This window comes from Eublepharis macularius, chromosome 2 (genome assembly GCF_028583425.1).
Source record: "Eublepharis macularius isolate TG4126 chromosome 2, MPM_Emac_v1.0, whole genome shotgun sequence".
Lineage (NCBI taxonomy): Eukaryota > Metazoa > Chordata > Lepidosauria > Squamata > Eublepharidae > Eublepharis > Eublepharis macularius.
In genome coordinates, this window is record NC_072791.1 from 105,288,809 (window position 1) to 105,313,198 (window position 24,390).

The window sequence follows — 24,390 nt, forward strand, 5'->3', positions numbered from 1 at the left end:
AGATCATTGGGCAGGCACTGACACCCCTTTGTGGGGTGTCAGTGCCAAATTCACCCTTGCCTTCAGTAGATAATAGTTCAGATTGAATCTTCAACCCTGAAACAAGTTCCCCCCTTCAAAGACTTGGTGGAAAAGATTAATTCTAAAGTGTAGCCTCTTTAATGTGCTGGGCCCATCATTATTTGAGAGAGGCCCAGAGACTATAAAATCCTGGACATGAATGTTGCCCCTGCAGAACCTCAGTCTATATGTCTCCAGCACTGGATCTGAGAGCACCTCTGTCACAAGAGGGTGCCCAATGAGGAACTAGATGGCCAATAAACAAGCAGAAGGCATAATCTATTCTTAGCCCCCAATGAAAGAAGCAGACAGTCAATGCCACGTACAGTTTGTACCAGGAGTCTGCAGAGGTTGAAGAATTCAAGGAGGATAATGACAGCCCTTCCTGCCCAGCCACCTGTGTGGGCTTGGTGGAGGACTGCATAAACAGGCAGGGTTAGTTGGGACAGACACGCTACATCGTTTTCGTCTGTCTCTCTGTTATGCAAGCCAGATCAATTTCTTCTTTCTGTAGCATCCTGGAGGGTCATGCAGTTGTGTGCCTCACTGATCTGGTATAGAAAAAAAGTGAGGGAAAGAGGGGCCTTGCCTTGTCACCTCTCCAGATGCTACAGAAAGTATATAGGCAGAGAGAATTCTTGTCAGATGCTGGGCATCTTTGAAAAATATCACCCCCGTCTCTCCCATGTCCACTGAAATAGCCCATTCATCAAACATCCTCCTGTGAGCCACAGACCAGGAGCCCACAGCCCTTGTGTTCTCACCCTTCATAGGCACCAAGTTGTTCTTTAGTTCACTTCTAGTTGCTCACTCACTTGCTTCATATGTTTTTGTGTATTTTTAATCAATTTTTTCTTATTGTGATTCTCTGGTGTGAAGTTAGTCCTCATAGGGAATAATGCAGCTCAGGGGACATTTGGGGGGGGGCATAACATGTCCCCCGGAGTCCAAGCTTCTTGAAACTTGGGTGGCTGTGGGATGAGAGTTGGGAGAGGGTCCTGTGCAGGTTTGGTGCATTTTACTTGCAAAATGCCACCCCCAGCCTCCTCGAAACCTTCCCCCGGATTTTCCCCATAGGAAACAATGGAAAGAGGCGGCTAGGGGGACTTTCTTTGGGGGGGGCATAACATGGCCCCCGAAGTTCAATCTCCCTGAAACTTGGGTAGCCATGAGAGGAGGATTGGGAGAGGGTCCCCTGCAAATTTGGTGTTATTAGGGAAGAAAATGACCGCCCCCAGGCCCCTGGATAGCCAGGAGCAGCATTTCCCATTGGAAACAATGGCCAAATCTTCCCTAATAATCCCGAATCGTCTTAAATACCCAATTCAGATTTACCCATTTTTTTTTCAAGCTCTGGGTAAACCAGAAGCAGGAAACCTGAATCTTTTGGGATTGCACACCCCTACTTATAACTCTCTGCCTAGTGGTTGCTGCCTCTACTTACTACCCATTTAACTTTCTATTCCCCACCATTCTGGGTGACAACCTGGTGGTGGCCATGTACCTGGAGGTGCTGGAGAGCCTGCGCAGCCCACTGCAGCTTTCTTCCAGTTCTCACTTGGTTTTGCCAGCCAGTTCACCACCTTTCTCTTGGAAAACAGGGTAAGAGCAGGAGAAAGGCTGCTGCAAGTGCAATGGCCCACATGCTTGGATGCATGGTCCCAGCTGTGCTGCCACCCAAAGCATGGGGGGGGGAGCAGAGAGCCAGGCAAGAAACCAGCCACAGCAGCGGTCAAATGGAAGGCTGTGGGGCAATTCTTCCCTCGGTCCCTTCCAGCACACCAGGGCAAGCCAATGAGGCTACGCCACAGGACAAATGGGCTGGCCAGTGAGCTCTCAGCTCTGGCTAAAAAACTACAAATCCTATGAAACATAGCAACAGCAGCTGTGGGATGAACCCAGGGCTGCTGTCATGTCTAGCTTGGTTTTCAGATTCAAAATGACAATTAAAACAGTAAGCATGTGCCATGAATTAAGCATTTTCAACTTCCCATTGATATCAATGGAAGAGTTAAGCATGTCTTTACATCTCTCCCTCTGAAAAATGCAAGACATGAATTAGTGACTAGCTTTACATTTACCACTCACATCTAGAATACATGATTTATATTTCTGTCTGGATTTAATTGAAAGTTTAGAATTTATAATATAACATTTGAAAAATTGGTAGTTTTACCACATTTCCGCTATGGCCTGTCAGACATGCCACCCTTTCTATCTAACTTAACCTTGGGCCAGTCATTGTCTTTCACCTCACAGGACTGTTGTAAGGATAAAATAAAGAAGAGAAACATGCACACTGCTCTAAGCTTCTTGAAGGAAGGAAGACTAAAAAAAATGTAGTAGATCAACAAATCCAATCTGCAAAGGAATAGTACAAGTCACTGAAGAGTGGTGACTTTGATGCAAATTGTTATCAGTATCAACAAGATTACAGCAGTTTTAGAAAATATGATCATTTCAAACCACTAAGATGGTGTCAACCTAGCTCTGCACTGCAGTCAATCTGAAAAAAAATACAAAGAGGGTTTGAAGCAAAATAACTATGATGAAATCCTTTTCTCCTGTATTAGTAGACTAGCTGCTGTTATAAACATGAAATTAATTGGTAAAGCTTTTACTGCCTGATGTTCCTTGATGTTCTACTACATAAAAGCCAAATGAATTTTCAGTAAAGCTTTATAGGGGTTATATCATCAGCAACTATGCACAATGAGTGCTGCTGAAACAGTGTCCTTGCTTGTCTGGTACATCCTGTGGATGCCTTTCCTAGCAAGCACACCAGTAGTATCTTGTTTTCATCAATATCCTCTGTAACAAGGGCTCCAGAGAAGACTGGGCAGAGGTAAACCCTAGTACCAGGTTGAGAATTTGTTCAGCTTACTTCACCTTCCTTTTTCTCTTACTGTTAAGTACAGTTTCTTCATATTGGCAACAAAAAAACTTGCAAGCATGTGGGCAGTATCTGCAAAAAAGATAAGGACATGAGTGCTGCTTCCCTGCTCTATGATCCCACATTGTATAGGCATAAAGGCAATGATGGAGCAAAAAGGACTCAAGGCAATGGCTACTGTCTATGCGATGATTTGGATTCCTCATCATCCCAAGGGAAAGCAGATCTTGTATCATGGAGATTGTGTACCAATAGCAAGCTGTTCAGCATAGGCTCCTATGTTCAGCAGGAGCTCATGTCAGCATTAGTGAGGAAATGCATTTGTTGTATTGTCGAACGCTTTCACGGCCGGAGAACGATGGTTGTTGTGGGTTTTCCGGGCTGTATTGCCGTGGTCTTGGCATTGTAGTTCCTGACGTTTCGCCAGCAGCTGTGGCTGGCATCCTCAGAGGTGCAGCACCAAAAGACAGAGATCTCTCAGTCTGAGAGATCTCTGTCTTTTGGTGCTGCACCTCTGAGGATGCCAGCCACAGCTGCTGGCGAAACGTCAGGAACTACAATGCCAAGACCACGGCAATACAGCCCGGAAAACCCACAACAACCAAATGCATTTGTATTCATGTTTCAAGTAGTTATACCTGATACTTAATTCTGACTGAGACCTCGTCAAAACAATATAGCATCTAGGTTGCCAAGTGTTCAGTTCTAAACTGGATAGTCCAGTATTTTTCCTTTCTGTACAGTAAAAAAACTTGAGAAAATAATGGACATAAAAATGTTCAGTATTTTCTCATTAAGTAAGCCTTCAACCACTGTAGTCAAGCTCCATGCATGAGCTCTTTCTTTCCCTTGCAGCTTGCTAAAGCAGTGACACTCTCCTGGTCATTTTCTAGAGCATCCAGGAAGGTTTGAAAGAACCAAATCAACAACTCAGCAGCTAGGTAGGACTGAATAAAGCTGGAAAGAGGGAGACTTTTGTGGCCCATTGGCTTCCCATGTTGTTTTCAGCTGACTGTGGGTTTCTTGGGTAGCCACCTGTCTAGTCTCAGGTAGTTGGGGCATCCAAAGCAGGACAGATAGCTTCATATGAGAGTAGGCACTACTTAAGGTATGTGGCCTCAAGCCATATAGGCTTCTAAAGATCGATACCAGATGGAGGATCCCCTTCTACCAGCCTCTACTCCTCTGCCACCACTCACCTGGCCAGTGGAAGGAAAGGCATGAGAACAGGCCTGCCAAGGTGCACTCTCAGTGCAGTGCAACAATGTCACTTCCAGGAGTGATGCAGTCACGCAGGCCACAAGAGTGCTCCAGCGCTTTACACTGGGATGATTTGGGTCCCAAACAGGCTGATTCTTTAAGAATTGGCATGGTGTAAAGCGCAGGAGCACTGCTGTGACCTACATGATGAGGTCACTTCCAGAAGTGATGACATCATCCTGTGCTGGGAGCATGCACTTCGCATGCAAGTGGAGACTTTCTAAAGATGAATGCTGGGTCCCTCCCCTTGCTGGGACGGTAAGGGGACCTGGCAACCCAAATACCAGTATCTTTAATTGGGCTTGGAGGCAAATTGGGAGCCAGTGTAGATGGAACAAGTCTAGAGTTATGTGGTCCCTGGGACTCATACCAGTAAATATTCTGTCCATAGCATTTTGTAACAACTGTACCTTCTAGACAATTTTCAGGGGCAGCCCCACAGACCACATTGCTATAATCTGAGGTAGATGTTACCAGTGCATGCATCATAGTGGCAAGATCTTTCCCACCAAGCAGGTCTGCAGCTGGCTCATCAGCTGAAGCTAGTGAAAAGCATCCCTGGCTACCACTGTAATTTGTTTATACAACAGGAGGTTCGAGTCCAGCAGCATCCCCAAACTATGAACCTGTTACTTTGTGGGCAGAAAAGGAGATGTCCAAATTCTTGCATCAGACCTTCCCCCCTCCAGTAGCACCTCCATTTTGTCAGGATTAATTTCAGTTTGTTAGGCCTCATCCATCCCAAAATGGCCTCCAGGCAACAGTTCATGGTTTCCACAGCATCCCCATGATCAGATGGAAGCACAAGATAGAGCTAAGTGTCGTCTACAAATTGGTCACATTTCAGCTCAGATCTCTAGACAACCTCTCCCAATGGCTTCATGTAGCTATTGGTACAAGACAGCCCTGCAGGACCCCATAGGCATGAGGCCAAGAGGCTGAGCAGTAGTCCCCTAGCACTATGCTCTGAAACCTACCATCAAGATAGGACTGAATGGTACCTCTCAGTCCAAACCCTGAAAGGTGTTCCACAAGGATACTATGATCTTGAGATGGATTCCTGAAGCAGCAAGGTACCAACTCAAGACAACAAATACATGCAGTAACCCAAGGGTTGCCAGCCTCCAGGTGTAATCCCTCCTGGGATTACAACTGATCTCCAAGCAACAGAGATCAGTTCCCCTGGAGAAAATGGCTGTTTTGGAAGGTAGTCTCTATGGCATTATACCCCACTGAGGCCCTTCCTCTCCCCAAACCCTACTATCTTCAGGCTCCACCCCCCAAATCTCTAGGAATTTCCCAACCTAGACCTCGCAACCCTAGGTAACCCTTATGAATGAATGAACACATCATTAGAAAACAGATAACTCCTTATGCTGAGTTGTGTATCATTTAAATCAACCCACAATTTAGGTCGAAACTCTGAAATTCTGTGTATTGTTGAGGTTAGGAGTTTTAGAAACACAGGTATTAAATTCTGAGATTTGTATTGATCAATCATCTTTCCTGTTTAAGTTTCTTAACGTTCTTGAAATTTTAATATTTGGATTTTTATTTTAAAATGTTATTTTAAAAAATCACCCTATATTACAAATTTTGTATAGTGGTTAGAACAGGTTAGGACCCAGGTTCAAATCTCCACTCTGCCATGGAAGTTTGCTGGGTGACCTTAAATCTGTTATAGACTCTCAACCTAACATACCTCACAGGGTTGATGTGTGGATAAAATGGAGAAGAGGAGAATATTTTAAACCACTTTTTGCATTGCTATTGCAATGAAAAGTGGGGTATACATAAAGCAAATAAATAAATGAATGAATAAATATATAAATAGCATTTCCCTTTGAAAAGTAATTATTCTTTCTTCTCATCTTTCTCTAACACTTTGACTCCTACCCAGCAATAGCATCCACTAATACAAGTTCTACAGTATTTGCAGACAGTTGTTTTTCTTCCTGTTCTTTCATCCCCTCTGTGTTCCCTTGAGAATTGCCCTTTGACAATATGCAAGGCGGCAGTCTCCAATGGAAAGTCATGAAAGGCCTGAGTATATAAGGCCACAGACTTCAACTAAAATAAAAATAGAGTGTACTCTGTACATGGCCTGTATGTGCATTTACTACTTGCAGGGAATAAGCAAACTTCTGCAACCACGGGAAGCAGAACAGATACTGAAATGCTTTAAAGTTTCAGCCAGCATTTAAAAGCAGCAACACTTTTCTTGCATGCAAGAGAACTGTTGCTCTTTTCAAAAGCTGGTCCTTTTTTCAGCTCATGGGGGATTCTTCTCCCATCAGCTGAAAAGCGGCTGAGTGCACACCTCTACTGCAAAAAGATCATCTCCAGTTGCCTAGGAAACTGATTGATCAGCGCCAGGCTGTCTGCAGTGACGAACCGAAAATGAACCAGCCTATAGTTTGTCCCAGTTAATCAGAAATGGGCTCTGATGAACCGCTGGTTCGCGAACCACAAACTAGCCAAGTTTGTGACAAATTTTGGTTTGTATTTCAGTTCATGTCCATCTCTACTAATGATCCATGTTCATAACTAGACTGCTATATTTGGAACCACTGCTATTCCATATGGGAGCAGGAAAAGATGCTTCCAGCTATGGATACAGCAGCAAGCAATGTAAAAGTGGATGGGGATGGAGTCACCACATCCTGTCTACTCACTAATGTCCCTAACCTGTTGCCTTCTCCTCTCCCTTTCCCTTTAAGCCAGCACAACCATCATGTGGGACCCTCCCAGAGTGCAGCAATCTCCCTTCTCCCATTCTAGCTGTTCCATAGTGCCAGATTCACCATGGTTCAACTGTAAAAGAAAAAAAAGGCCCTTAAAGGGTTCATGTAGGGAGGACATTTGGAGTTTAGCTCTGCTATGTTGAAGGTGGAGCTTAGCTCAGGCCTATCCCCAGATTGGCTATAGGCAGAGCATCCTCATGGATGCTCCACCTGCAGCTACCTTGTGAGCAGATTTAAGAAGGTTTTTATTTAATGCAGTTCATCAGGGAAAGATACTAAGCCACACATGTTGGGCCTGGATTGGGTATGATGTTGTATGTGGTGTGGTGGAGAGTGCCTTCAAGTCATAGCTGATTTATGGTGACCCCGGGTGAGGTTTTCATGGCAAGAGACTAACAGAGGTGGTTTGACATAGCCTGCTTCTGCAACCCTGGTCTTCATTGGAGGTCTCCCAACCAATTACTAACCAATGCCAACCCTGCTTACCTTCTGAGATCTAACAAGACCAGGCTCACCTGAGCTATCCAGGTCAGGGCATGATGTTGTGTGTATGTTCCCAAAACAACAAGGGCATCCTATGTAGAAAGAATCCAGATGAAATTTCTGAACAGCTAAGAAGGATGATCCAATGTAAAGTGCTTTACAGGAGTCCATGCAACAAGCTAACGGGACATATGGGACAATGTCAGCAGCAATTAATACATAGGGTTGGATCCAATGAGACAGTTCAAAGAAGCAATTTTTACCACTTTTCCAGTAGCTCACAAGGTCCCTGAAAGCCATTGCTGAGGGTCAGAAAACCTCCAGAAAAAACATGTCAGAAGCACGGCTCTGCCTGTGCCTGTTGTGCAAATAGTACACGCTTGCTTTTTTGAGGTCACAGTGTCCAGTAGGAAGAATGCCATGGCATTCAAACTTAGCTTACAGAAGGCTTAGCTCCATAAATATTATTCATTTATGGTTATAGCTTATACTGTCCAACAGATTTCTGATGAAGACCAAATAAAAGCGTAATTTAAAATGCCTTTCAATATTTCTAAATGAGTAGTTTGTAATTAATTCATTATTCTGTCTTCTAAAACAGGCTGTAATCATTCATAAAGTTCTTTTTCTTTCACTAGGCCTTTTTGACATTTTCTTCTTTTCTTTAAGCAGCACCCTTGCAATTATTATGTTATCTGTGTATACACTCTGAATGTATTCTGATAAGTGATGAAAGCATGGTCATTTGAGTGCTCAGACTGTGTTCTGTAGATGACTACTATAAACGTATATAGATCATACATGTAAATGAGTACAGAGAAGCTTGTAACAGTTCAGCATCCTGTCCTGTACTGTTGGACAAGTGAGGCAAGAGACTACCCACCCCATTCTGCTTCCTGTTGTCATGTGTGGTTTGTACTCATATCATCTACACATGTTTATTGTGTGAATGGACACAATGAGTACCAAACTAGACTCAGAGTCACACAAAATAACAAAATGTGACAGTGGGACTTCCGGCTTGGGACCATGGTGGTCTGAAGTGATTCAGGGAGCTGGATCATGCGGGTTGCTGTTTTTGGGCTAGTGGGGTGCCTAGATCACCCATAGCCCCCCAATTTCAGGCAGAAGTTGGGCAAGGACACTCGTTGGCCCTAAGAGGGTGTGATCTCGGCAGATGGGGGGTTCTGAATTAAGGATTCTCCATCTGCCTTGAGATCCCCTCCCAGAGGGGCAGCTAATACCTCTGCAGCAACCTTTTGGAGTCATTAAATTGACATAGGATCACCGTACCCAAGCTTCAGAAATGAACTTTAACCAGGATTGAACAAAAGAGACAGTGAGTACAACCCAAGAAGACTTAGAGAAGTAAAGATCACTATCTCCCTTAATGGGCTTGATTTTTGCTCGAAGACTGAAACGTTTTAAAGTAAAGAGACAAATCCCCAAAGCAAAGGACATTAAAAGTGGCGGGGAGTGAAGATCTGTGAAATTAACAGTTTAAAGAGTTTAAAAAGAGCAAAAGGAACTTTTTGTTTTGCATACCTGTGGTTTTGGAGAGGGGGAAGAGTGTGGGAAGTGGCTGAAATAGCGTGAGAAGTGGATTGCCTGTAATATAGCCGAGTGGTGGCTAGAAGGGCAGGAAGTTGGCTGGAGCAGAGGAAGAGAGACAGCGAGGGACAGAAGACCTGAAGAAGAAGCGGAAGTTGGCCATCTTGAGTGTGGGAAGGGCAGATGACTACATGTGAACTGTGTAATTATGTAACAGAGAAAAGCGTCCGACATTGATAAAACAAAGCAGAATACGCCATTTTGGATAGGGGAAAAGTGGAAGGCAAACATAGAGAACACCAATGAGAAAAAGCGCCCGACATCTTGACTACTGGAAAAAGATAAAATTTTCCCTTTACATTCTTTTCATATTATTGGACAAGACTGATTTAATTAAAGTAAGAAATATAAAAAAGGAAAGACGGAGTTGAGGAAGAGAGCTGATTCATGGTGTCCTAAGGCAAGTCCAATGGCGGGGAAAAAAGATAAAGACTGGCAGGTAGCAATTGAAAATTTGGACAAAAAAATAACAGAAGGTAATAAGGAAACAAATGAAACCATACAAAAGACGCAGGAAATGGTTCAAGAATTGCAAAAGCAAATGAAGGACTCTCAGTTGAATTTAGTGAAAGAGATTAAAGAGGCAATAAAATCAGAGGTTGCAGAATTGGCAAAAAGTATTGATGAAATAAGAACGGAACTCCAAGCTACACAGCAGAAGGTACAAGAGATGGATGTGAAAACGGAAGGTTTAAGAGCAGAGGTAGCTGGAGTCAGCGATAGGGTTGTGGTAATGGAATGCAAAGCTATGGAAAAGCAACTTCATTTTAGAGGCATTCCAGAAGTAATGGCTGGAACAACCCTGAAACAAGTTACTGAAATAATCGCAGAATTTCTAAATAAAGAGCAGGAAGAAGTGGCAGCCAATTTAGATATTGCCTATAGAACTAATTCCAAATATGCAGAGCAAAAAAATTTGCCAAGGGATGTTATTGTCCAGTTAACTACCAAAAGAATGAAAGAGGAAATTCTCAGAAAGCATTTTGAATCCCCATTGGTACTTGAAGGGAAGCGTGTTCGAATTATGAAGGAGCTACTGAGATCAGTGCTGCAAGATTGAAAAAAATATAGGGATCTGACTCAAAAGTTGAGAACCATGAATATAAGATATAGGTGGGAAATACCAGAAGGGTTGAGTTTTGAGTTCCAACCTGTGAGGCAAGTTATCAAATCAAGACATGCAATGGAAGTTTTTCTGGTAGAGTATGAAAAGGACTTACCAAAATCAACCCGATTGTAATTATGGAATACAAATTATTATAATGGAATGTAAACGGACTTAATTCACCCTCAAAGAGAAAAGCAATATTTCATTGGCTGGCTAAACAGAGATGTAATGTGATTTGTCTACAAGAAACCCATATATGAGAACAAGATGTAAAATATTTACAAAATAAAAAATTAGGGAAACGATTTGTGGCAACAACTAAGCAAAAGAAGAGAGGAATTGTACTTTATATTAAAGAAGAATTGCAACCGAAATTGATTTTCAATGATAAAGATGTAAGATATGTGGCAGTGGAATTTGATTGTAATTCTAAAAAAGCCCTGGTTGTGGGAATATACGCACCAAATGGTGCGAAAGAGCAATTTTTTAACGAAATTAAAGATAGACTTGGACAGATGATATATGATCAAGTGATTGTGACAGGGGATTTCAATGGGGTAGTAGATGTGCAATTAGATAAAAAAAATGAATTTGATAAAAAATAAAGGAGGGAAATTGCCAAAATCTTTTTTTGAACTTCAAGGACAAGAGGTTTTGGAAGATATATGGAGGAAATATAATCCGAATGCCAAACAATATACCCTTTTTTCAGCAAGACATCAGTCTTTTTCAAGAATTGATATGATTTGGGTATCTAAAGAGCTTGCTGTGTGTACAAAGGAAACAGACATTTTGCCAAAAGTTAGCTCAGACCACAATCCTGTGTTTTGGAGATTTGGAATGAGAGGTCAAAAAAGGAGATGGAGAATAAATGAGGATCTTTTGAGCAGTCATGCTATTGTGGAGGTTCTTAAGAAAGAGACTAAAGACTTTATACAATATAATGTGGATCAAGGAGTGGCAATTCATAAAGTATGGGATGCATACAAAGCGGTGATTCGAGGAGTGCTTATGGATTTAAATGCCAGAGATAAGAAAAATAAAGAATTGAAGTTGAAGGAAATTCAAGGAAAAATTAAGCTAAAAGAACAACAGTTAAAGAAAAGACCGGGCAAAAAGAAGTTACAACAAGAAATTAAAATATTACAGGAACAAATTAGAACAATGGAGAATAAAGAAGTGGAATGGGAGTTAAAAAGGATGAAACAAAAAGCATTTGAAGGAGCCAACAAACCAGAGAAATATTTGGCTTGGCAATTGAAGAAGAAAAGGGAGAAGCAAACAATCAGTAAGATTGTGGAGGATGGGAAGGAGCTGTTTGATCAAAATTCAATTGAGAGGGCATTTTTTAAATATTATGCAAAGTTATATCAGAAGAGATCAATTGATAAAAGGTTATTAGAAGAATATTTTCGAAAGTTGAGTTTACCAACGTTGCCCAAGAAACTGAGAGAGAAATTAAATGCTGAAATAACAACATTGGAAATTTTGGAAGTGATACAAGATACAAAATTGGGAAAGGCGCCAGGACCGGATGGACTTACAGCTAAATTTTATAAAGTAATGGCAGAGGACTTGAAGCAGCTGATCCAGAAAGTGATGAATGCGATTTTGGAAGGTCATGATTTGCCGGAGACATGGAATGAAGCTAATATTACATTAATACCAAAAGAAACACAAGATTTGACTAATGTGAAAAATTATAGACTGATATCCTTAACAAATAACGACTATAAGATTTTTGCAAAAATATTGGCTGAGAGGTTAAAGATCTGGTTGGTAGAGTTTGTGGGGGAGGATCAGGCAGGTTTTTTACCAGATAGACAGATAAAGGACAATTTGAGGATGGTTTTGAATGTAATAGAATATTATGATAAAAATCCAGGAAAACAAGTTGGATTTTTTTTGTGGATGCCGAAAAAGCGTTTGACAATTTAAATTGGGATTTTATGTTTGCAATGATGGAAAAAGTGCAGATGGGTGAGATGTTTATTCAAGCAGTAAAGATGATATACAAAAACCAATCTGCAGCTATAGTTGTTAACCGGGACATAACGAAAAAATTGGAGATAAGAAAGGGAACAAGACAAGGATGCCCACTCTCTCCATTGTTATTTGTAATGGTATTGGAAATTTTACTTAGACAAATACGTGAAGATGATGAAATTAAAAGTATGAAGATTAAAGGGTATACATATAAGGTGAGGGCCTTTGCAGATGATGTGATGGTGATAGTGGAAGATCCGCTCCAAAATATGCCAAGACTGTTGGGGAAGATAAAAGAATTTGGAGAGTTGGCAGGATTTTATATAAATAAAAAGAAATCTAAACTGCTTTGTAAAAATATGTCTAAACAACAACAACAAGAGTTAATGAAGATAACAGATTGTGAAGTGGTTCATAAAACAAGGTACTTAGGTATTGAGTTAACTGCAAAAAATATTGACTTATTCAAGAACAATTATGAAAAGTTATGGCAGCAAATAGATAAAGACATGATGGTATGGAATAGGTTAAATCTGTCATGGTTGGGTCGTATTGCCGCAATTAAGATGAATGTCCTACCAAGGATAATGTTTTTAATGCAGACAATTCCAATAGTGTATTGTCGAAGGCTTTCACAGCCGGAGAACGATGGTTGTTGTGGGTTTTCCGGGTTGAATTGCCGTGGTCTTGGCATTGTAGTTCCTGACGTTTCGCCAGCAGCTGTGGCTGGCATCTTCAGAGGTGTAGCACCAAAAGACAGAGACACTGAGAGATCTCTGTCTTTTGGTGCTACACCTCTGAAGATGCCAGCCACAGCTACTGGCGAAACATCAGGAACTACAATGCCAAGACCACGGCAATATAACCCGGAAAACCCACAACAACCATAATTCCAATAGTGAAAGACAATAAGCAATTTGAAAAATGGCAAAGGAAAATGTTAACATTTGTGTGGGCAGGGAAAAAGCCTAGAGTCAAGATGAAGGTGTTATATGATGCAAAGGAGATAGGTGGACTACAGTTACCAAATCTGAAATTATATTATGAAGCTATATGTTTGGTCTGGGTGAGGGATTGGATGCTGTTGGAAAACCATAAACTATTGACATTGGAAGGGTACAATAAAACCTTTGGATGGCATGCATATCTATGGTATGAAAAGACTAAGGCTGATATGATGTTTTTGCATCATTTTGTGAGGCGAAGTCTATTTGCTGTATGGGCTAAATATAAGAGATATTTGAATGAAAAAACACCCATGTGGTTTGTACCAGTGGAGGCTGTCAATCCAAGGACTGAATACGAAGGAGAGGAGTGGACAACATATCAAAATATCCTTAGAGTGGACCAGAATTTATATAGTATTAAAAACAATAAAGAATTGCCATTTCGATATGGTTGGTTTCAATATATGCAGATAAAAGATTTGTATGATTCTGATCGGAGGAAAGCAGGTTTTAGGACAGAAAATTCAGAGCTGGAACAGTGTTTACTTCAAGGGGGGGGAAATTGATATCTCAAGTGTATAAAATTTTGTTGAAATGGTTTACAGAAGATAAGATAGTAAAGGTTCAAATGGTAAAATGGGCAATAAATTGTAATAAGGATATATTGATGGAAGCTTGGGAGAAATTGTGGAAGAATACTATAAAGATATCAACATGTACCACGATAAGAGAAAATGTTTATAAAATGATTTATAGATGGTATCTTGCGCCAAAAAAGTTAGCTAAGGGAAACAGTCAGATGTCAGATAAATGTTGGAAATGTGGGAAACATGAAGGTTTTTTTTACCATATGTGGTGGACGTGTGAAAAAGCTAAACAGTTCTGGGGGGAAATAGTAGACGTTATGTCAGATATATTACAGAAAAATGTTGTTAAAAACCCAGAATTGTTATTGTTATGTATGAACCTTGAAGAATTTGATAAAATGGTCAGGATAATAGTGTTTTATATGATTACGGCAGCTAGGATACTATATGCTCAGTTGTGGAAGACAAAGGAGATACCATCAGTGGAAGATTGGATCTTGAAAACATTGAATCTGGCAGAAATGGACAAACTTACGAGGAAACTACGAGAAGAAGTTGTGGAAGAATATATAAGAAGCTGGGAGAAATTTAAGAATTATATGGAAAAAAAGTGGGACATTAAAGGGAAAGTGTGGTCTTTGGATACTTTTTAAGGAGAGGATAGTGCTCTGTTACTTTAACTGAATATAGAGATAGAAATTTTAACATTATATTGGAAAAGGATAATATAGTTTGTGATAATATACCAGGCTATAGTGATGTATTTTGCTATAATACATTAGGTCATAATAAGACAAGATTTATAGGGTATACACCAGATTATGGTATATTGTAGGACACTATATTAAACGCCTAATTTAAGTTATAAGAGGAAAAAATGAGACAATATATCTTAAAGTAATACTGAAAATAACAATAAATTGGAATGTTATAGATATGGTATAGTAGATATATATTATTTTGGATATAGAATATTATAGGTTATACTATTATAGAGTATGTTATTATAGAGAGTGTATATGTTGAGTAATAGAATATATGATTTATTGCTAGAATATACTGGATATTATATAGTATTAAATATATGATACATATTGTTAGAATATATTATATTGGATAACTATGTTATATAGAGTTTAGGACGGTTAAGGATTATATATTAAGAGGTAGTAAAGTTAATTAGATGAAGGGAATGGAAAACTGTTGGAAGTCAACGGAAAAGGGGGGGAAGGTGGGGGATATTATTATATGCGGGAGATAAAATAATGTGTTGTATGTGTGAATCGATATAATGACCCATCCAATAAAAAAATTCTTATAAAAAAAAAAACAAAATGTGACAGTGACAATAGCAATTAATACATTAGGTTGGAAGCAATGGAAGTTCACAGAAGGAATTTTCACCACTTTCCCTGTTCCCCTGAGACCCACAACTAGAGATGAGCATGAACAGCAATACAAACTAAAAAAAAAGCCATGAATAGCCCAATTAGCTGTTCATGAACAAGCTGTTCATGAAGCCCCATTCTAAGCAAACACATGGTTGGTGCAAGCCTCGTTCGTTACTGTTCGTCAAGACAGACAATCTGGCACCTGCAATCAATTCCCTTGGCAACCGGAGGCAGGGACTGCCTGAGTTCTGTCTGAACTCCTGCTGTTGCCCTGGAAACCCCAATCTAAGCTCAATTTAGCTTAGATTTGATAGGCAGGTCTTCCTTTCAAGTGTGGAGCTCCTTTTATAAGGAAGCAAAGAGCAGGGGGGAGGGGGCTCCTAGCTCTGGTTTTGCAGACAGTGAGGGAGAGACGGTTGCTGTTGGCATTTTGAGAGAGAGACAGGGAGAGTGCATTGGAGCTTGAATTTTCTTTGGAATAGGGATCTATCTCTTCAAGTTTCAGGGCTGCTGCCAGGCTCTGGACCAAGCTATTATTTATTTTTAGTACATTTCATGCTGTCTGCTCAGGTAGGGTTTCTGGGAGTAGTGTGGTAGCTGGTGCGTGTGTGTGCACGCACGCAGGTGGGTGCCTGGCCTGCCGGCCGGCTGTGCACACCATAAACTCTGGCACCCCTGCTGGTGGTATATAAATTGATTGTTATTGCTATTGCTATTGCTATCGCTATCGCTATCGCTATCGCTATCGCTATCGCTATCGCTATTGCTATTGCTATTGTTGTTAAGGATGTTTTTTTATTAGCCATGATATGTCATGAAATGACAAGAATGCTGTAGCTGTTTGAAAAAGTTTACAGCTATTTCCCTTCCCCATTACTGTTCTTCTGCATCTAGTTGGTATTTATAACATCTCCCCCTTATTCATTTATCCCATTTAATATCGCTGTTCTACCCATCTTGGGAACCTAGCATGTTAAAGAAGAATTTCCTCTTTTAAAAATTATTACAAGTGATTTTGAAAACAAAAAGTGAAGTTCTATCTAAAGAATAATATCATTTCCATGTAATTCTAAGGAAGTGGTAGAAGTTCTAAATCAGAGTCTGGAGACAGTGAAAGACCAGATCACGGTAAACAAAATGAAACTTAATCCAGACAAAAAGGAAGTGCTGCTGTGACTTGGCTGTAAAGCTGATCCAGTAATATGTGTTCAACATAGAGAGGATTATATTCTTCTTGAAGCCTTAGTTTGATTGTTTGGAATCACTTCTGGATGCCTCATTGTCACTGAAAACACAGGTGACTGACATTGCCAGGAGCGCCTGCTGCTAGCTCAGACTGGTATGACAGCTGCAGAATTGCATTCACGCATGCTTTGGTGACATCCAGAATAGATAACTCTAACATGTTCTACATGAAGCTGCCCTTGAAGACTTTTCAACTAAGTTTTACAAAGCCTGAAATGGGAGTTCCTACCCTTAAGAGCTCAGACCCTGGAAATCTATTTGGTCTTTAAGGTGCTACTGGACCTGAATCTTGCTCTTCTACAATAGACCAGCATGGCTATCAATGTGAGATTAAAAAATAATGATGCCACATCTGTCATTTTGCAAGTTCAAGACTGAAACATAAACTTGTCACAAGTGGAAGAACTTCTTGTTCTTTTGTAGTCTCTAGAACTCACAAATGTTTTAAATTCCTTGAGCAGGGAAGAGCAGTATTACAATTCTCCATTTTATATTTTAGAAGAACATTTCTGAGATAAATATAGTGTTTAGATTTATTTTTAATAATGCTTTCTGGTCATATATTTAAGCATATTTTATGTTTTTTTTCCTTTTAGAGTGATATGAGTGCCCTAGCAACATCAGGGCTCTTCTTCAAGGATGGCAAAAAACGTATTGATTACATCTTAGTTTATAAAAAGTCAAGTCTACAAATAGAGAAAAGAAGCACCTTTGAAAAGAACCTACGAGCAGAAGGATTAATGTTAGAAAGAGAGGTATGGTGTATTTTCCCCTCCTGTAACAATGTCATTTTCTTTGAATAGCAATAAAACTATCTAACTTGCACACAGGAAGATGCCAAATAGAGATGGGCATGAACCGAAATACAAACCAAAATTCATGATAAACGGGGCCAGTTTGTGGTTCATAAACCAGTGGTTCATCAGATCCCATTTCTGATGAACCGCCACGAACTTTAGGCTGGCTCATTTGGTTCGTTTTTCAGTTCATTACTGCAGACAGCCTGGCACCAATCAATCAGTTTCCTAGGCAACAGGGGATGGACGTCCTGCACACATTCTGCTGACCTGGAAGTGACCTTCTGCTTACCCGAAAGTGGTAATTTGCTGGCCCAGAAGAGACATTTTTACAAACCAAAATGAACCGATTTGTGAACTGGGGCAGGTTCGTGAAAGTTCGTGGTTCATGGTTCGTGAAACATGATGAATCACGAACCGCATGGTTCGTTTTTTCTGGTTCATGCCCATCTCTAATGCAATGCATTTTCTGGAAGGGCTGGTGGTGCCTGTGGCTTTGTCCTCTGAAGTTTTTGGATCCACGGCAGAATTGACATTACCTACTTGAGCCCTTTTTCTTCCTACTCAAATGAGCTGTATGTGTAATTTCTTTAGCAAATCCATTAGCACTAGCAACTGAAAAAAAGTTCTATTAACATCTAGGAAGTTTCTTCTGATGGCCTACACAATTTCCTGCTTCCCAAATTATATTTTTTCACCTATTTATCTAGGGTCAATCATATATTAGTCATGTGAAGAACAAAATATCTTGTGTGAACCAAGAAACCTGGATCTTATTCATGAATGTGGCTGTTCCATTCCTGGAAGGGGCTACAATTTTATTTCATTCAATATTAATCATGAATATAATATTGCTTGGAGGCCAAAATGAATTCGAATAATAGGAATTGAACATGTAAGTCTATATTTTGTAAGGATTTGGGTTGTTCATTGAGTCCTTATTTGGTTACTTTTTCAGCCAGCTGTTACAAGCCATGATATTATGTTTGTTAAAATTCACTGTCCTTGGGACACATTGTGCAAATATGCTGAAAGGATGAACATCAGGATGCCTTTCAGGTATTGTGGAAAATACTTTATTTTGACAATGTGTCAAATTTGTGTTTGCATATGTGTTAAAGAAACATTTTTATTTCCTACATTATATTTTTGTATAGCTGCTTTTCCATGAAATTTCTAAAAACATGCTTTTTTTCTGGAGACATGAACAATTGAGATCACTGTTGCATGCAAATTTCTTATACCTATCATAGTGTACTATACAGATATACAGTCAAATATTCTACTGTATATGGGAATCTGGAATTTTTACATGAATTCCTGTGCAGCATTAAAAAAAAAAGATATCTTAGTGGCTGTGAATTTCCATTGTTAGGTCTATTCAGACTACCATTTGAGCTGATTACTCACATGATGAATCATGACTTTTTTGTGTGTATGTATGTTGTACATGAATTTTCATCGAATGCTCTAAGATAGCAGACATATGGTACAATCTCAGTTCATTTTTGCAGGGTTGTCTAGGTTGAACTGGAAGCCTAATCCATAGAAAGTCAAATGCACACACAAGTCACATCATAAGACAAATTAATTACAGTAGGACATGTGATTATATACTAACATTTACAGTTCATTCCTATGCTCTAGTACTCTGGTCTAAATTCATGGAAATATATAGGATAATTCTGCTCAGAGTTACATGGCATTTGATTAAAGGAAAGTGATTATTACTTTTTAAAAGCATATTAATTTAATCATATCACTAACTTCCTAAATATTTATTTATTTATTTATTTGTTTGTTTGTTTGTTTGTTTGACATTTTTGTGCTCAAGGCGGTTTATAGGATGAACAGGGGAGGACTGACCATTATAGACACTGAGACTTTTCCTAATGGGCTGATGGTTTCCCCTGCCGCCTGGGCCAGGCCTGCTCAATGGTGAGAAGGGCAGTGTCCAGTCAAGCTGCACATACTGCAGGGACAGCACTGCCCAGCTGAGCCATGTATTGAAGGTGATGCCTGGTAGGCTGGCTCTTTCTCACTCTTTCATTTAGGGAGGTGGTCTGGAGACGTGGCTGGGAGCCTTTTTTAGGGCTTTTTCAAAATTACTGCAGTTTTGTAGCAATCTCAATAACACAAGTGTCTTATTTTTGTTCTCATGGCACAACAGAGACAAAAAGAAAAGAACAAGAAATTCCTCTCCAATTTCTACCCCGTAGAAACCAGAACCAAAGATCAGACTAATTAAGTCAAATATATGAAATTCAAGCCATCTTTAGGCACAAGTTCCTGAAACTTTTCAAAAACTGCTGTCTTTCCCTCATTTAATATAAATTAATCCCTAAGGAACAAAATAGTGTAGTTATATCTGTAGACTCAAGCACATTGCCTGCAGTCCAGAGCCCATTTACTCCAGTATAAGTGTATTAGACACACCATGATTTTTCAGCATTAACTGGGTTATGGATTATACCAAGCTACTATAAATTGACACCATCATTTTAAAGACAAGAAAACAAACAAATTTCAAGGGATGATTAATAGGCAGCATTCTCATAATATCTGCTTTAGTAAGGAGTAAATGTAAAAGAAATCTTTAAAAATTCAGAATGGATGTGTTCAATGGTAATTATTCTTCTTAGTAGCCTTTCTTGCTTTGTTCTGTGAAAAACATGAACTACTCCTTGCACATTGAGGAATACAAAATATAACACTTGGGTGACCAACCACGAAGCTTTTGTGCTTTAACAGTGGAAGTACCTCTGGAAAGCCTGGAAAGTGAAGCGTAGTGGAGGTAGGCATGAACCGGGGGGGGGGGGGGGTGAACCCTGCGTTTCATGGTTTGTGGCATTTCACGAACAATGAACCACGAACTTTCACGAACTTGCCCCAGTTTACAAACTGGTTTGTGGTTCATAGTTCATGGTCCGTGGTGTTTAAGTGCCCCTTTGTGTGCCGCTTTGCAGCAGCACAGAAAGTGGCATTTAAACCCCAGGATCAGCTGCTTGTCAGGGAGATCATTTAAAAAGCAGGGCTTGGCTGGCTGGCCAGCTAAGCCCCACCCACTGTTTAAATGGCCATCTCCCCACCACTTCTAGCAGGGAGGGAAATTTCATTTAAACCTGGACCAGGCTTGGCTGGCCAGCCCAAGCCCCGCTGTTTAAATGGGCATTTCCCCACTGCTCCAAGAGGCAGGGAAATGGCCATTTAAACAGCAGGTGGGGCTTGGCTGGCCAGCGGGGAACTCCTGACCAGGCAGCTAAGCCTCACTCTTTAAATGGGTATTTTCCCGCCACTCCGAGTGGTGGGGAAATAGCCATTTAAACATTGGGTGGGGCTTGGCTGGCCTGCCGGGAACTCCTGGCTGGGCAGCCAAGCCCTGCTGTTTAAATGATCAGCTGCTTGTTGGGGATCTCCCCGTCAAGCAGCTGATCCATTGGTTTAAATTCCTCTTTCCATGTTGCTTTGCAGTGGCACAGAAAGGGGCATTGGGGTTTAACACGAACTGGGAGACCAGTTTGTGGGAGTTCGTGGGAAACGATCTTCCACAAACCGTTGGTTCACAAAGCACGAACTGGCCCGGTTTGTGACAAAGTTTAGTTCGTATTCTGGTTCTTGCCCATCTCTAGTAGTGATTAGTTTTTCATACTAGGACATCAACATCACGTTCAAAGTCATGAGGTTTACTACATGAACTTAGGCCAGTAACTATTTTTCAGCCTAATCTACCGCAAAGGCTCTTTCTGAAGATAAAGTGTGTAAACCATTTACATAAAGGATAAAAAGCTGAATAAAATTGTAATAACATATATAATGAGATAAGGCTCTCTGGAAAAGGCAATGATACCAGGAAAGTTGGAAGGCAGTAGGAAAAGAGGAAGACCCAAAATGAGATGGTTGGACTCAATAAATGAAACCACAGCCTCCAGTTTGTAAGACCTGAGCAGGGATGTTAATAATAGGACGTTTTTGAGGTTGTTAATTCATAGGGTTGCCATAAGTTGAAAGCAACTTAGTGACACATAATACAGAAACATAGACACAGAAACACATACATATATATAATGTAAAGGCCAGAATTCTGAAAGTTACTAAATGTATGTATGACATTCCCTCATCCTTATTCAACAGAAATGGCACCAGATATATTTTTAAATTCCAAAAATAACTAACTAGTTTATTGATTTTAGATGAGAAAGGTCAGTTGAAATCAGTGTGTGTGTGTGTGTGTGTGTGTGTGTGTGTGTGTGTGTTAAATTACCTCAGAAATTTTCAACACACACACATATGTGTGTGTGGGTTAAATTTTACCTCATATATTTTATTATATACTCTGTGTGTGTGTATATATATATATATGTGTGTGAGAGAGAGTGTATGTGTGTGTATATATACACAGAGACATACATAAAATACATTTTAGCAAGTATTTTATCATATATTTTATATATGAGATTTTACCTCATCTTTGAGGTAAAATCAGAACATGCACAGACTTCAGTTCTTATGCTCTTCACAGATACTTAAAGGCTTCTGTTTTGAGGCTTTGGTTCCCTTGTTTTTCCCCAAGCACTCTAGTATTCTTTCTTTAATATTCTCTTTCGCTTCTGGTACCCATTTTCAGGGTTTTTTTCTGGGAAAAGAGGTGGTGGAACTCTCAAGAGGAAAATGAGGAAGAAACACATGGGATTCTTTGAAATCATATTATTTTCAAGCACTATTGCTGAGTATTTTCAAGAAGTGCCGGAACTCCGTTCCCTCGCGTTCCCCCTGAAAAAAAGCCCTGCCCATTTTCCAGTGCCTCAATCCCCTTCTCTTCAAACACCAGTGCTTTCCTTCAGCTGTTAACTGAATCTGAAGATTTCCACAGGCAATTTCCAACCATACTCAACGAGGGATCTCTTCACACTCCAGAGCTACCTCCCTGTTTAACTGGGATGGGAAAATCTCCTCTACTTAGAAGATCTATCCCCTTTTTTTGGCTCATTTGGGAATCTGCACCTACTTCTGAAACCACCTTGCGAATGTTCCCAGTTTTCCTGCGGGTGTTAAAACTGCTCTCCATTAGGACCCCATCTCCCAACTCATCACACTCAATCTCTCTGCTAGGACTGAAAAAAACCTCCTTTTGCCAGCTCATGCTACCCAATCAGATGCCTTAGTGTAGCCTTCCACTCAAAGCTTTCTGATTCTGTGAGAGGTTAATGCTCAACAGTCCTGCAGCTCTGTATATATACCCTTCCAAGCATTATAAAACCTGCAGTCTCTTTGCCAACAAGATTCAACATGTATTGTAGTGTGCCCAGCTATTTCAGTCTGATTCTCATTTGGGATGAATATGTCCAAATATATACAGGTCTGAAGCATTTGGTTGAGTTTGTTGTCCATTTCTTAGATATTTCCTTCTAGCATATCTTTTGGGATTGACATTTTTTCAAATGATCCAATAAAATTTTCGACTTTAGGAGTATGCTTACAGGAGTGTTTACTTCACAAATTAAGTCAACCCTTGTATATGTCAACTGCTTCAGATGGCATGTTTCCCATGCCTGTCAGTAGGGCAGGAAACTGAGGCTACTTTTCGTCAAGTAAAGTTTTTTACTCTGTCAATGGTACAAAGTTTCAAATTGAAATACTACTTTTTATATTTAAAAATAAGGAATAAAAAGGACTTCTGGTAAACTGCTGACGGTTTTTGCATTCCAAAATATACAGAATGTTGAAGGCAGTTGCAGGGAATTGTATTGCCCAAGCTTACTGTGTCATTCAGAATATATGAAAGATTCCAACGGTCACTACTGTAGGGAATTACACTGTCATATTAAAAAGAGTCCAGTAGCACCTTTAAGACTAACCAATTTTATTATAGCATAAGCTTTCGAGAATCAAGTTCTCTTCGTCAGATGCCTGATCAAAACTGGGCAGATACAGAAGAGGAGGGGGAAAGAGAGGGAAGGAGGGGAGCATAAATCACAAGAAGGCAGAATGCAATTAGCATAGAGGCAATCAAAACATTCCTTTGCTTGGAAATGTAAACATTTCCTTTTGGTGTGCAGTCAGTTTGTAGCAGTGAAGGTATTCAATTCCTATGTAGTATAAGCCTTCGGTAACCACAGCTCTCCCTGCCAGTTGCATCTGACAAAGAGAACTGTGGTCCCCGAAAGCTCACACCAGGCGTCACTGGGCTCCCCCAGATCACGCCTCTGTAAAGAGAATCTGTTACCTGTGGTAATGTGATAACCATTCATAGTCTCTATTCAGTCCCCGCTTGACAGAGTCAAATTTGCATATGAATTCCAATTCAGCAGCCTCCCGTTGGATTTTGTTTTTGAAAGGTTTCTGTTGAACCACAGCGACCTTTAAGTCTTTGGTGGAATGTCCTGGTAGATTGAAATGTTCTCCCACTGGTTTTTGGACGTTTCCATTTCTAATGTCAGATTTGTGTCCATTTATTCTTTTGCATAGAGGTTGGCTGGTTTGTCCAATGTACAGAGCAGAGGGACATTGTTGGCACATGAGGGCATATATCAGATTGGAGGATGAGCAGCTGTAAGAGCCAGAGACAGTGTAGTTGATGCCATTGGGTCCTGTAATTGTATTCCCTGGGTAGATATAGGGGCAGAGCTGGCATCTGGGTCTGTTGCAGGGCTTGGTACCTGTGCTGGTGACTCTGCTGGCCGATTCATGATTGTAAGTGAGAAGTCGTTTAAGATTGGGGGGCTGTCTGTAGGCCTATTTTAGACGCCTAAGACTGAAAGAATTCTTCAACTACTCTGTCTGTCTGTCTGGAGGCCTATTTTAGACGCCTAAGACTGAAAGAATTCTTCAACTACTCTGCTGGACAAAACGATGAACAAAGCACTGAACAGACACCATCACAGCAGCCCCCACCCCCCCAACCCAGCAATACACAACCATCGGTACAAAACTCCAGGAAAAAGAATTCCACATGGACACCCCCTCAGGGCCGTAACTCCTCATTGGACTTTTACATTGAATGCTTCCGTAGACGTGCTCAGGCTGAGATAATTGACAAACAACAACACCTAAAGCAGAACCTCAGCCGTGGAGAAAGAGAGGCCATAAACAGCCTCCAAATTAATTCTGGCATCGTAATCAAGGAAGCTGACAAAGGCGGAGCAGTTGTCATCATGGATAAACAAAATTATATACAGGAAGCAGAAAGACAACTCTCCAACACAACATTCTATAAAATACTACCTTCTGACCCCACTGAACAATACAAAAGGGAACTCAATAAAATATTAAAAACACTCC

At 40.4% G+C, this 24,390-nt stretch overlaps 1 protein-coding gene across 1 annotated transcript in view; it reads left to right on the forward strand.

Annotated features, from left to right (window-relative positions):
* The window catches only part of ANO3 (anoctamin 3), a 511,447-nt gene that overhangs the window by 349,985 nt on the left and 137,072 nt on the right, over positions 1–24,390 (forward strand). The window contains exons 5-6 of the mRNA XM_054972310.1: positions 16,912–17,070; positions 18,071–18,171. Coding sequence (XP_054828285.1) covers positions 16,912–17,070; positions 18,071–18,171 — 260 coding nt within the window. The remainder of the gene's footprint in view (positions 1–16,911; positions 17,071–18,070; positions 18,172–24,390) is intronic.